Here is a 14,675-nt window from a genome sequence, read left to right on the forward strand (position 1 = left end):
AACAGATAGGCTGTAAAGCTTGGATTTCCTGCAGTGTTTCAAAAACATTGTATTACTGGACTTGAAAATTATGCCCTTCCCTTAAAAGAGCTGAATGCGAGAGCCTTATGAACATACTTCTGGGAAGGAGATGGTGGCCAAGTGGTAATCCTGATGGAACAGACCATGTCGTTCCATGGACACAACCTTTGGGTTTTTATTTAGATGTGCCTCCAGTATAGGTCAACACTATGATTTGAAATTGTGTACAAACACCCTGGATTAGCTTTAAACCAGCTTCCTCTTTACTCCTAGCACTGTAATCAGCAGCCATGTTTTCTCAGCTGATTGTAAACTCCCCTCCCTCAGGCGCCAGATAAATATTTGAACATGAGCCTGTACTGCTGAGGTAACGGTACCCACGCTAGCTATTTTAAGAGTAGCTTAGGCATACCTTGGGCACATCTCTGAAGCACAGACATCCACTTTGACTTTTTCTTGTTCCCTTCTAGGCTTACTTCTATCCCAGATTCACATTTCCTCCCTCGATCACCTTTCAGCAATCTTGTCACCGTTCTCTTTGATCACTGGAAGCCTCCCCCGTTCCAAGGGGATTTTTCATTTTGGACTGCTACCGCATTTTCTGTCTTTCCCATTCTCACCCACTTGCTCCTTAGTCCTCCTGCTGCCATTAAAATAGCTGTCCTGTCCTTCCCTTCGGTTCTTTGAATTCCTCCGACGACTTCCCGTTTCATGCCAGAGCAAGCTTAAATTGCATGTCCGTGCACTCCTGGCACGGCACAACCACTGCCTGCCAATGCCTGATAGCGTGTTAACAAGGTGCTCGTGCACGGCAGCCATGTCTGGGTTACATACTTCCACCGGGAGCTCTGCAAGGGTGGGTGTTTTCCCAGTCGTTAGGCAGGAGGTGGCCTCGGCGGTTTCCCACAATCAGCAGTGCATTTCAAGGTCTTGCATTCTTCCACTTCCAGATTCTTTCACAGAGGAAAGCATGTTTATTGCTAACTACTATTTTGCCTTAGTAATGTATGGTTTCCAGCAGAATTCCTGGAATCTGCTGTTTACAAGCAGGGTCAGAGGTTATAGAAATACTTTCAATTTGCATATGAGTGATATACCAGGAGTTTTTTGCCCATGCATAGTGTCTAAACTATATGACAACTGCTTTTTTATTGGTGTTGATAACCTCCCTCGCTCTGAAATCAACTTGTTCAGCTGTGTGGGTGGTTCAAATTATTGCTAGACAGCTCAGTAAATGAAAATTAATACTCCCCACTCCTCTTCATCACCCAGATTCTTCTCCAAACACCGGCAAGAATATTAACAAAAACATCACTAAAGCTCTCATATGTGAAGTCTTCCAGCTGGAGATCCTCTCTTAGCGTGTCAACCAAATACATGGTGGCAGCATTATTATCCACTGCAACATGGTCCTGCAGTGTGTTACTTTTATCCCTGAGCAAGCAGATCAGAAAAAGGATAATGTGACTGGGGTGAGCATCTCGACAGTTCACCACTGGGTAAGGGCCTCTCAGAAGGCTAATGGCTGATAGTACACAGGCTTTCAGCAGGCATGTATTGAGAGGATGTTGTATGTAAGCTGACTCCTCCTGGAGGAAGGAGATTTCTCTGGTGGTATTAAAGACTGATGGTTTAATGCTGCTTTTGTAGCCTTTCAACTTGTCAGAATAATGGTGTTCTGCAGAGCTTTCCATTTCTTCTCCCACTGAAGTCAGTATGTGTCCAGCTGCTGCCTGAACAAGCCAGCAGTGGTGATGTGCAATGGGAGGTAGGGTCACAGTAATTTCATATCTACAATAGTGCAAGATGACTATGGAATTAACAATATGAGGGACTCACTGTAATGTGGAGTTTGGGTCAGCACTTCATGGCCCATATTAGGTAGACTGAACACACCGATAATTTTAGCAGGCTGTCTCTATGACCAGAGATGCTTTAAATGGGAATACACATCACAGACTGTATTCTAGAGTGCCCAAACATAGAGTTTCGTGGTGACAGCTGCTTAAACAGTTGGCCCTATATTTGTGATTGGAAAAGTGTGGGAAAAAATCTGCTCTAGAACACCAGTTTTCCAGCGAGGTTCCTGCACTATGGGAGGACTGATCTTGGGGTTACCCAGGGCCTCAGTTCAGCAGCTAGGAGGTGGTGTTCGAGGGATTTCACACAACCCTGTACTTCAGTAGAGCAGCATCATAAAGCGTGAACAGGCCTCATAACAGCAGAATTCAGGATCTAGGAAGTACAGCTCCTGTCCTTTACAGAAGGATAGTTAGAGTGCAGTTGCAATGCACTGGCATGTAAGGGGTTAGCATATCATTTAATCAAAGAAAAAATGTCTCCACATTATTCCAACAAGTAAAGTTTAAAGGTCTTAAGTTTGCTTCTAAACAGGACAGTGATCCCCACCCTAACATAAACATTTACCTAAGTGAGATTTGCATAATCTCTTTGGCCCTCAATCTGCTCACCTTAATCAACCACATCATTATTTAGAAAAATGTGCCTCCATGTGCCTGGTATCTTTGCCTACTTCTCACTGCTCATTAACCAAAAATCAACAGAAAATGTTCTTTTTTGATGTACCAAAGACTCTGAGTAAACAGCTTTCCCAGAACACAGAGGTTCTCAAACTTTGCCTGGGTGTGACCACGTTTCAATAAAAAGCTTATCCCATTGAAAAACCAAAAAACCCACCTCCCTTATGCATCAACTACTGTATCTGATTGCACACAACTTTTGACTGTCTTTTGGCTTAGCAACTGAAAAGAGGAATGAAGGGGACTCCAAGCAGCCATGAAGCCTTTTCGCGGGAGACCACCATTTAGTGAAGCATGGTTTGAAAACACGTTGTGCTCAGAAATGCCAGCACAGTGAGAGCACTACCTTCACCCATGCCCTTTTCCTAGCACTTCTGCTGACTTTATACTAACACAGTAAGAAGCCAATCAGCATCACAGCACCTAGTTTCAGTTTGCTGATTTGTAAAATGGCCATAATAGTATCTCTCCCTTTGCACAATTTCAAAGTCTCAAGCTCCATGCCACTCGTGTCAATGAAAACAGGAGGTTGCTTAGGCAACTGTACTCATTTTTGCATTTCTGACATTTAGACACGCTTCTTCATGTTGATATTCCAGTCTCTCCCTCTATGTAACTGTCACCATCTGACAGACATACTTGAGCAGGGATGTATTTATTGTCACTCAAGGAATATCTGGACTATTCCTAAAAGGTTGTCAAGGGTACAGCTACATAAGGTGACTAAACTAACCTAACAGCTCGTGTATGCCAAAAGCAGGACTCCTGTTCTTTACTTTCCCCCTTGCGGCACTAATCCTGGACGCATGGCACCTTTGGGTAACATTTTGTCTCAACAGGTTTAGAGAAACGAGAATGGACGTTGGCACAGACGAGCACCAGCCTGGCACTGACTCTTGCTGTTACTAGCAGCTTTAGTCTTATCTTCGTGCTACCTCCTGCAGTACGTAAGACACTAGATCAAACTGGTAGTATTGGATGGCGATGACAAGTGTACGCAATGCTCAATTCAGTTCTCACTCCAGTGCCCAAATCTGCAATAGACTCCCGGTCACTGACTTTATTCCTAACCGATTTTTTTCCAAGGATTAAGCATCTATGTACAAACGTGGAAGTCCTTTAATGCTTTTCCAAATTTTGGACAGTCTTGCATAATCATTTCACAATATTTATAGTGGCAGCTTGTGTTCCACCTCAGGCTGCTGCCCTTATCTCCTGCTTCCACAGCAATGATGAGGTAAAAGGAAAGATGGAGTGGAAACTATTTTGGCACATACATACGTTTTCCCAATGTGCTAAGAAAACCTTTATCTTTCTCCCCTCCATCGTAGCTAACGTGTCAAAAGAAGGGATATTCAAGAACACAGCAAGAGCCTGTATTGATAGGAGAGGAGTAGAGCATGTCCTGTATCTTGATTTTGGAAAAATATTTGTTGCACAGAATGTTCTAATAAGCAAGCTAGGGAAAGACAGTCTAAAGATAGCTATATATAGGTGATACAAAAGCAGTAGGAAAACCATACTGAAAAGGTAACCCTCAAAGGTTTACTGCTGAAATGGAAGCCTGCACCGAGGCAGCGTTTTGCACTGGTTATATTCTTATTTAACCTATTTTCATTATGCCCTGGACAGAACGTATTTTCATTATGACTCAAGAATCTAACAGAGAGCATGCATATTAGATTTACAACTGACACTAATCTGGGAAAGCCTATAAAATAATTGAGAACAAACTTGGATTAAGAAAAAATGATGTAACAATGTAACAGAAAACAAACCAGAATACACTAGCCATTATAATAATCCGTGTTGCATCCACATACTGGATATTACACGTAATTCTACTTCCCATCTTCAAGAAGGATACGGTAGAACTAAAAAAGATTCAGAGAAAGTTGACACAGGTGACCAAAAATATGGGATGTGCCTGTATGAAGCCTTTTTACAGACGGGGGAAGACTTTTCAGTCTGAAAAAGAACTGGATGAGGAAGGATGTATCAGTGACCTATAAAATTCTGAGTGGCATGAAAAAGGTGAATAGTAAATGGTTATTTATCCTCTTTCAAAGAAAGACCCAGGCAGCAAAAATGGAATTATGGCTGGGTCAGAATAAACAAAAGGAGGTAATTTTTAACAGAATTATTAGTTGAGCTGTGGAGCTCTTTCCCACAGAACGTTTTGCATGCCAGAAGTCAACATTGTTCAAAAACTGATTAATCAAAAGAAGGTTAATTCAGAGATATAATAAAGACACCACCATCTACTTCATAACATAATCTCGCAACCCACTGAGTGGGATGAGACATGGGGTCAAACTGCTGCAGGCAGAACAAGAAAGCACCTCATACTTTCTTGTTCTCAGATTCTTCCACAGGTATTTTCTATTGGTTATACTTCTATAGCTACAATCAAAGCTGACAGTTCTTGATTTCTAATCAGTGCACATTACTGCTTAAGCTACTGACCATTGCCAAGAGCAGGATACCTGACCCTAGCGATGTTTGGTTTGACCCAGTGTGGCTGCTCACACCGTCTTTTGATTACATGAATACCTTATTTATGTCACTCAGATTAAAAGTCTCTTGGTCCTAAAAGAGGTCCACTCCGACCTCACTCATTCTTGTTTTCTCCTCATGCCCAGGACAAGGGATGTTCACCCCACGTGTTTTTAGTTAAAAACTATTTTGCTCAAACAGTATATATAGATGAAGACCCAAACTGAATTTCTGTAGCTTCTGCAAGTTAGGATGTGTCAACCTATTCAATGCTTCAATTTCCCGTTGGATAATTATTCTGATTTTGATCAGTGTGTCTAGATGCTTATCATACTGATTTACCCATGTGCCTGACCAGACTACTATGAGGCTAAAACCATTTTTGACTGTAAAGTGATCTAACATCCCCTGTGTGGAAGGCCACAAAAGCCGACAGATACATGCTGAGACTCTCTCCCTGAACTTTTAGTACCATATTTACAGCATGGACAGTCAATCAGACTGCGACTCATTCCTCTTCAAAAGACTGCTGTCTTTCCAAATTTTGTAGTCCATCAGCAAGGATAAAAACTCTTCTTAATAGACATCAGTTACAGCATTATTAGAAAATATGGCATGGATTGATGTATTTGGAGACCAGTGATGCTTATTGTTTGTAAGATGACGGTTAAGTTCTTTGTATGTTTTTAAGGTTGCAAAACATACCCAGAAAATCAAGATGTTACATAGTTGTTTAACTGGTAAAATCTGTGTGACAAAGCTTATGCTAATGCTGTCAACACACAGGATTTGGAATATGCTCAAAGGCACCAAACACGTTCAGTGACTTTGAGAAGACTCAGCATGAAGGAAAAAAAATGGACTTTTATGCAAAAGCTGCAATTTGAAGAGAAAACACTCTTCAAGTTAAGTTGGTTGGGTGTGGGTTTTTTTTTTTTTTTAAAGGCTAGTTAGTATACCTACTAGCTAGGTATACTAACAGGAGATTGTTAACGGGAATTGCTGCCAGAGTATGCTGATAGCTGATCTACTGAAACAGAAGTTAAGAATTTTAGACCACGAAAATGGAAAGTATTTAAGGTGCAAATTGAAACACGATGAAATACTGAAATATTTCAGACAATGTCACATTCACAGATTAAGTTAAATAAATCATTTAATAAGCTCTATGACCCTAATTAATTAAACTTATGCATACTATTAATCCCTCTAATCAATCCAATTAAAGACTAAAGCAGTCTCCCGTGTTTGTACACAAAGTGCCCTGCTGAAGTGAGTTTTAACAATGCAGCTAAGCAGAATGCTGGGATCAGTCAGAACTCAGTGACCATTATGTAGCTGGTAAGCAGAAAAAGTCTGTAAACTCACCTGCTTGGTGTTTTTGAGGCAAATGTTATATTGCCCAAGATAAATAGTGTTCAGGCACTGTTACCTGTGTTTCTCTTGGAGTGTTTAGTGCTTCACAGATGGGGCTCTTGTTAGCAAATCCTTCCTTTGCAAAATGTCCACTCCTAAAAGACAAGCTCACGGTATTTTGCACAATATGTAACAGGAAAAATATTCATCCTTCATCTTTGTTTCTTCCTCATTAGGAAATACTCAGGAAAACTTTGGGGAAAAAAATAAGATTTAACATCATTGTATTTATTAGGGTCCGAAACAATACACATTCACATCCTTTTGAATACAGTACATTTGGCACAGTAATAATGTTTACGATGAAATAACACTAATGAATGGCAAGAGATTCAAATTACATCCATAAGAAAAAAAATTCTGTACAAATAAATCCTCACAATAAAAAAAAACCTACCCCCCCAACTGAATACATTTTATAGTTAGCCAGACCTATTCTGCACATAATTTAAAAAGAGGTAATTTTTAAGCCTTTTTTGGAGAGAATTGTTTTTCACCCTATGGAGAAAAATGTGTTTCTATGTTTTTATAAAGTCTATTTGGGAGGAAAAACAAGAAACAATCGATTCTTTATAATTATTATTATTATTAATAATCTTTTTGGCATTTTGCACTCATTTTACAAAGAAGGAACAGGAAAGATTTTACAGAACAGGCAGAAATGTAACAGAATGTCCATTTTTAAGAATTATCTTTAAAAAATGTTCAAGGTAACAGACAAACCTTCTGATGTAAACCCAATGCAGAGGATCTAACTATTTATATTGAAGAAATACCTGCCCATGCAAAAGTTTTTATGTCCTTGACTTTTCTCTTAGCATCCTACCAAACATTGCAGGTGCTGAGGCCTCTTGAAATACAAACGTTTGCTAATTATCCTCATGTTAGAAACAGGAATACAGACTACATAGCTTGCTTACAAAAGCTTGATGGGATGCTTTTATTCCTTCAAAATAAATGCTTAGAGTTTTGTGTAAAGGCCTCTTATTGTACAAACAGTAGTGCACTATCCGCTAACTTGTCTTCCTAGCCAGTCTACTCACCTATGGAAAAGAACGCTTTAGCATTGTGATCAGTTCTTGCCTGGATGTCAAAAGCTAACCGTGATGAGAAATGAACAGAGCCAGTGGTGAGACACAAATTGATGGGCAGTTCTACAATATATTTCTAAAAGAGAAAGAAATTTAAACATTGAGATGATGCAATCATTAAGATGTTTCTGTGCTGGTACTCAGCTCCAGAAGCTAGTCTTTTCCCAGTACAAAAGATTACTGAAGATAAATTAAATTAAACTAAAGGCTTGATCCATTATTACACCTGTAGGCCAGACAACACATTAATTGATATATCATAATATTTAATATTTTGAAATAATCATAAGAATATATATAATAATTACACCTGAGTTTTAAAAACAAAACAAAATGGAACTGAATGTTGTCATCAGTAACAGGCTATGAGCAGCCAGACGCAAAACTGACACAAACTAATTCATCTGCTTGAGACCGAGATTATCTCTTAAAGCCAATGATTCACACTTTGTCCACCACGATTTGTAACATTCCTTTCTCTTTCCGAGCTCTATCATGGCATAATAGAGTTGAAGAGAACTATACAAGAGATTTAGTATAGCTTAATATATGTCTACGTCTTTTATAACAAAAACCTCATCTCTCTGACAGTAACTTGAACCAATACACATACAAGAGTATTGCACATGGACATTATTATAATTATTCTTTCATAGACTAACATTTTAATAGTATGCCTGAACATGCAGCAGTTGATACCTCTATATTCAATGAATTCCACAGGCCTTGCAGCAAACACTATATACAAAATCTCACCTGTACAAAAGGCAAAAAAGCTTCTTTAGTGCCACTTTGCCAATCACAAGTATATATATTTTTGTGCAGCTGGAAATCCATGTGCAACAATTAAAATGGATTCCAATGACCGCTCACTCAGTCCAGTAAAATATATAATAAAATGACCTCAGCGATACATGTACACAAAAAAAACCCCAAACCAACAAACCACAGGGTACTCCTGGAAATATAAGTACATAACACTGTTAGCGTATCTACAGGAGGTAACTTCACATTAGTAATATTGTCCACATGAGTTACCATTTCAATTCATACACAAAAAAATTCCATTTACAACTTTCAATAATGTCAGTTTGTGAATGTTTGATCTTCAGTTTTTTAACACACTTCCACATAATGCACATGTAGCCTTATTTTGTGTCTTCTAAAAGCAGATTTCTCTTTAGATTTTAAACATAAAAAATAACAAACACAGTAGTATTATGGTTTTGTAAAAGTGTGCAAAAGTAACACACTGCTGAGAAAATAAATATAAATAAGAAATTATTTATCAACTTAGCTACAATGTAAAAGGCAAATTTATAATGTTTATAATTAATTTTTTATGTAAAATTAACTGTAAACATTTGCAAGCTTGCCATCATATTAATGGTTCATTTAAATGGATATTAAATTTGGTAAAATGGATAGTACACCCAATTGCCTGAAAAACTGTAAAATGCCTATATATAGCTGTGTTAAAGTACTATAGGCTTTTTATTCTTTAGCCCTTTAATAACTATCCATATAGTATCTATTACCTGCTTTAAATAAAATTTCAGTTACCTTTGTGACTCTTCTTATTCCTAAGAGTTTTCCATAAATTGTACGAGGAACTTCATCAAAAGCCTTAATTGCTGTGCTTCTTTTTCTGGACAGCTTTATTTTAAGTTTGTACCTCACCACAATAAATTCATAATCGAAGATTACACCTCCACGAAGGCAGACTTCTTTGCTTACCATAGGGCAACATATTACTTATTTGTTCCACATCTCAGTGCAGATCTCACCATAACCACCAGTGCAGAAGAAACAATTCTCACCTTCTTAGTTTAAATACATATGATGACTACAGAACATGATCTGCTAAATCACTTTTAATAGCATGGCTTCATTTTCCACGGAAAGGATGCAATTTTGTCCTCTGGGGAGATCTTAGGAATAAAAGAAAAGTTGCAAATATACGGCAGTGTGTTACATCTACAATTTCTGATACAAAATTATTTTGCATTGCTTTGTGAGACAGAAATTAAGAGTGCTTTCAGGTCAGAAGATTAAAGGAAAAAAACAATAAATATATACTTTAATTGGGGATATGGGCTCAGGGTAAGAAAAGTAGTTCTTGATCTACTGAGTCTCAGTAATTCGATGATCTCTTCAGAATCACTTCTGGCAGCATCATTCATCTGTCAGCCTAACGTTGTCTATGGCAGTAGCTCTTCTCCAAAATAAGAGAACCCTTTAAATTCTTCTTGATTGATTTGTTTTATAATTGTCTCATCCACTAGCGTTAATACTGGTTCTTCTCGCGTAAAGTCTTGATCAAAGTTATTTACATCCCTTTTGGTTTTCTGAGAAGAAAAATACAAATAAGGTGAATGGTAAAACAACACAGTAAAATAAAAGGTGCTTTCCCTCCTCTCCATCCCCCCCGAAAGGCTGAATTTTCTGGAATGATTGAAATAAAAGAGGAGCTACTTCACACAAAGGATAACAGACGTATGAGAGAAGCTAGAGGAGCAAGTACTATAAATGAGTTCAGGAGAGGCCACAGAAGCAGTACTATAAATGAGTTCCCAGAGACTCATGGGTCTCTGACGGGCGAAGGAATAGCAGTATGATGATAAAGCAGGAAGCTGAGATTAGGACTAGTTTAAAAAAGGCTTTGGCATAGTAGGTGGTACAGCTGTTTCCTCTTAGATTTGAACATAATGATATCTCATTTCAGAGGCACAGAGTGAACTGATTTAATTGATTTCCCCACAATATAGCCTACTGTTTCAACTCTAAGTTAACTGTTTCTTTATATCTGGCTACACTCAGCCTTAAAATCAGATGACCTCGCAACAGCTCAGTCCAAAATCCTTGAGCTCCACATCGGCAACTCAGTTTTCCTAATGCAGCCAAATGTCATTCAGAGCACCACGGCACAGTGTGAAATTCTGGCTCCAGAGAAATCCACCTCAGAACTCCTCTTTATTTCAATGGCATCAGGATTTCCCCATTGAAGTCTGAAGTACCTCGCTCTTTCAGTGAAGTTGGGCCAATGACGTGCAACTGTACATGCTGTGGTTCAGATAAGATGTATTAACTAGAGACAGCCTTGGAGAGGCCGACTCGTTTGTCCTCAGGGCACTCATGACAGTGACTATCTGTGTCCACTTACATGTAAAAAAGCTTAAGGCTACAGGGGAAAACATTCCCCATTGCCATTCCCTTGAGACCTGCGCTGTTCATGTTTTCCATGTTAGCAGCATATTTCAGGCATGTACAGGTTCAGGGAACTAGAACATTTTCCTTTACACTGTCTCTTTTCTCTTTGTTTCACGAGATCTAACAGTTACCTGAGTGATACTTAACGGAGGCACACTGACACACTGGAAACTAGCTTTGTGTCCATCCTGCACGTCTGAGATTAAGGTGATACCAGAAATAGAATAGCTATTTGACTTGCCAAGTAAAATGATAAAATCATAAAGTGATACATCATAAAGTACATTAATGTATTCCAAATGGGATATATGCCTTCTTTCAATGTAGGTAAATTTTCCTATTATATATATATATAAATGTATTTTCTTTATCAGCTCTACTGAGGCACTAAAACAAATAGTTTTCTTTCTCACAACTGTAAAATGGTCATAGCAACCTTCACCTACATTGTTTGTAGGAACTTTATAGATATAGGGAAAAAAAGGTCTATATAAATGCAAGAGACTGTCACTTGTAAACCAAGTACTTTCTAAGTGCAGGCAACCAAAAACCCACATCCATCTACAAAACTCCATTAAAAGGAAAGGAATATGGACTTAACAAACATATATATATGTTTATATTGTTTACATTTGTAATATTTACTTCGTACATAAAGATTGGACATAAAGTGTATGTGACCCACATACTCTGAACTGCATAAAGCCTGAGGGACATGGCTTTGGGCTTTATGTTTTTTCCCAGTCATTTGGACAAATATTGCAAAATAAGAATGAAATTCCATACGAATTTTTAAATGCATTACATTGCAACTACATCTACATTCTTCTTGTTCCCCATGTCCTACCGTAGTATTTTCACACACTCATACAATGAATTTGTTACAGGAATAGCCACGAAAGCAGAAGGAAGTAAGTGAATATTTGTAGAAAGTAGAATTCAAATTCAGAACTGTAGTTATGTGCAAGAGAAACGTGACTTCACTCATACTTGAACCACTAACTATCCAGGGCAAATCAGCTCTGGACTAGCTGAGAACAAATACAATCTATATTATTTCCAGGTTTTCATACTGAACGTATTTGTGAAAAGTGTTATTTTCTTGCTGAAGCTAAAAGAGTAAGATGACAGATTCCTCAAAGCCTATCAGGAGCAATTAATTCCCAATAGCTACTTTCCAGAAAACCATAACTAAGATTTGTGAAGGTGTTAGGTGAAAAAGAGAGCAGATGAGTATATCTGAAAAACTGTCCCAACACCGGTGTACCTAAATCCTATTGATTAAAAATAATGGTACTTACAGTAGAAATTCCAATCCCAAACACTTCTGAAACAACAACCAAAGGTACTTGCTTAAATTTAAAAGCTTAGCATGTCTTAAAATACACCTTCAAGACCAAAGAAGGAAATAGAAGTTTTTACTTTCTCAGATTTATAAACAATCCCATGTCTTTTTGGCAGCATAGATGTAAATCACCCCATTTATTAAGAGGGCAAGTATGGAGCAATCTAAGACTGCAAGGATACGCTAGCAAGCCTTTAACTAACCAATTGATGAAGTAAGATCAAATAAATCACAGGGAACAGAAGTGAGTGGATTAAGCCATACAAGACAAAAGGTAGAGTTCATAACAAGTGCCTCTTTTCAACAGAAAGATTTATTTGAGAAACCCTCCTTAGCAACTTAGGAACTTTCTTCCTGAAGCGATGACTATTCTGCAAGGCCCCATCTGCTAAGACAAAACAGGTCTGGCCACATTTCTGCTACTATTGCTATTTTAATGTACTTGCACTGTGAATACTCCATAGGCCAACGGTATGAACCAATATATAGTTGCAGCATGAGGGCTCAGGATGAAGGTATGAAGGGCTGTGGCTGTCTCCTAGCAGAGAAGCTGAGAAAAGAAAGAAGATGTGCAAGGTAAAGAGAGTATATGAAGGAAACAGAGTGCAGCTATTATCCATCTTTGAACATTAAAAAAATCATGAAGAAAAAAGGAAAAATGTTTAGATTGGCTGGCTAATGCATCATTAAAAATGCAGTAATTAAATGGGTGGGATTCTGTTTACTTAGCCTGCAGCTCCCGAGACTTTGGGATACATTATTTTTAACTTTTCAAATTTTTTTCCAGGTAAGAGATGACTGAAGAAACTAGGGTTATTTGGAAAAAAAGAACCCCCAAAACCACAGCTGTCCACCCAACCACACAGGAATTCTACTAGGTTTCAGATGCTACTTTTTTTCTCTCTAGACTACCCAAACACCTTGTGTTCAGCATGCGTCAACGCTACACGAGAGCAGGGGCACAGCAGCTACCCAAGAGCTTCCAACAATAGGTGCCAAATTCCACACTGCACTGAAATTGCTCTACCGCAGGCAGCATGTGGGCAGTCTGTCTCCGTCTGACAAAGAGCAGCAGCAGTGCCATGGCACTTTTAACGACTAAAAATGACACGACTCCAATTCTAAACCTCATCGGAAAGATGGCTTCCCCACCAGCACAGTATCTCTGATAGTGAGAAGGAATACTGACCCACTACTTCTTGTGCAGGAAACGTGCCAGCTAGTTGATCTTTAATTTTTTCCATCAGTGTGAATGCTTTGTAGGTCTCCTGTCTGAGCACTGACCTAGTGTGACCTGCTTATTCTGGGGGACATGGTGGACCTGCTTCATGTTGGTGATACGATCCAATTAGATGTAACACTTCTGCTACAGAAATAAAACCCCTTGAATTAATAAATATTAACATGACCTACTACCCATCACGGATGACAATTTTTAAGTCAAAGTCATGTTTTATTCTATCCAAAGATTACCACTTCTGTTTGAAGAGCTAAAGATATTGGAAATTTTAAAAGACTATCTCTTCATAAAACACCATTTAATCAGCTTTCCTAGTTGCCCTGTGCGACTTTGGACAAAGGAATATTGTTTTATGACTCAAAATGCTTTTTTTCTTAAATCTCTTCACATAGTTACTAAAATATTAAAAGGAACTTCATATGCTATTAATAAGCACACATTAAACAGTGGTCTTCTTAACTGGTTTTATTTTCACTACCATTTCAATGAAAAATTAATTTTCTACCTGCAGTCACAGACTCAAGCTTAAAAAAACCTCCAAAACATGCTTAATAAGCTTTCCTGTGTCAAGGATTACCAGCCTTGTCTGTTAATGATTACTAAATGACACTATATGAATTGCAACAGTGAAAAAAGAAATCTAAGTTGATGTTCTTATCACTGAAAATACATTAAGAAAGTTACAACTTGCCGTTCCTTCCCATTTATAACATGAACCAAATGTGAATGACAGGAGCCTCTGATACTGAAACACCACAGAAATCCTTGCAAGAAGGCACCTGACCGAGGGTGTTCCAAACCAGGGAACTCAGCAAAGCTGGGCACTTCATCAGCTGTGTCATGAGGCCAAGAGGCTCAGTGGACTCTCTTCTGCCTAACAAGGATTAAATTAATTCTCCAGCTTGGAGGCATTAAGAGGCATCTGTCTCTACTTCATTATTTATTTTCATTTAATTTGCAGAAAATCACCAAAACCCTTTCAAGTCCTTTGCAAGCTCAATGGCTCCACTAAATCGGGCTGGAATTGTCCAGCGGGTTCAAAGGCTACTCAGAGGAGGTGAAAGAAAGATGAAGGTGGTGGCTACAAAACAATACTGCCATAAAAGCCTAGGTTTTGTATTTTAGTCTGATTTTCCTACGAATCCACAATCTTCTGTTTAAATATAACTGTAGGAATCCTCTTTAAATCAATTACTAGATTTCTGTTTAGTTTAGTAGAATGAGGAGCTAATCCAGAACAGACAGCCAATACAAGTAAGGTCAGAAATGATCATTATAACAATGAACCAATATGTTGGAAGAAAAAATTCTTGTGC

At 38.3% G+C, this 14,675-nt stretch overlaps 1 protein-coding gene and 1 long non-coding RNA gene across 2 annotated transcripts in view; one reads left to right on the forward strand and one right to left on the reverse strand.

Moving 5' to 3' along the window:
- LOC140649489 (uncharacterized) overlaps positions 1 to 14,666 on the forward strand; it is a 32,584-nt gene extending 17,918 nt beyond the window's left edge. Inside the window, exons 2-3 of the long non-coding RNA XR_012041629.1 lie at positions 3,401 to 3,504; positions 12,907 to 14,666. This is a non-coding gene — a long non-coding RNA (uncharacterized lncRNA). The remainder of the gene's footprint in view (positions 1 to 3,400; positions 3,505 to 12,906) is intronic.
- Positions 6,718 to 14,675, reverse strand: part of PRKCE (protein kinase C epsilon) — a 300,996-nt gene continuing 293,038 nt past the window's right edge. The window contains exon 15 of the mRNA XM_072856761.1: positions 6,718 to 9,912. Within this exon, the coding sequence (XP_072712862.1) occupies positions 9,766 to 9,912 (147 nt within the window). The 3' untranslated portion in view covers positions 6,718 to 9,765. The remainder of the gene's footprint in view (positions 9,913 to 14,675) is intronic.

The sequence above is a fragment of the Ciconia boyciana genome, chromosome 3, assembly GCF_034638445.1.
Source record: "Ciconia boyciana chromosome 3, ASM3463844v1, whole genome shotgun sequence".
NCBI lineage: Eukaryota > Metazoa > Chordata > Aves > Ciconiiformes > Ciconiidae > Ciconia > Ciconia boyciana.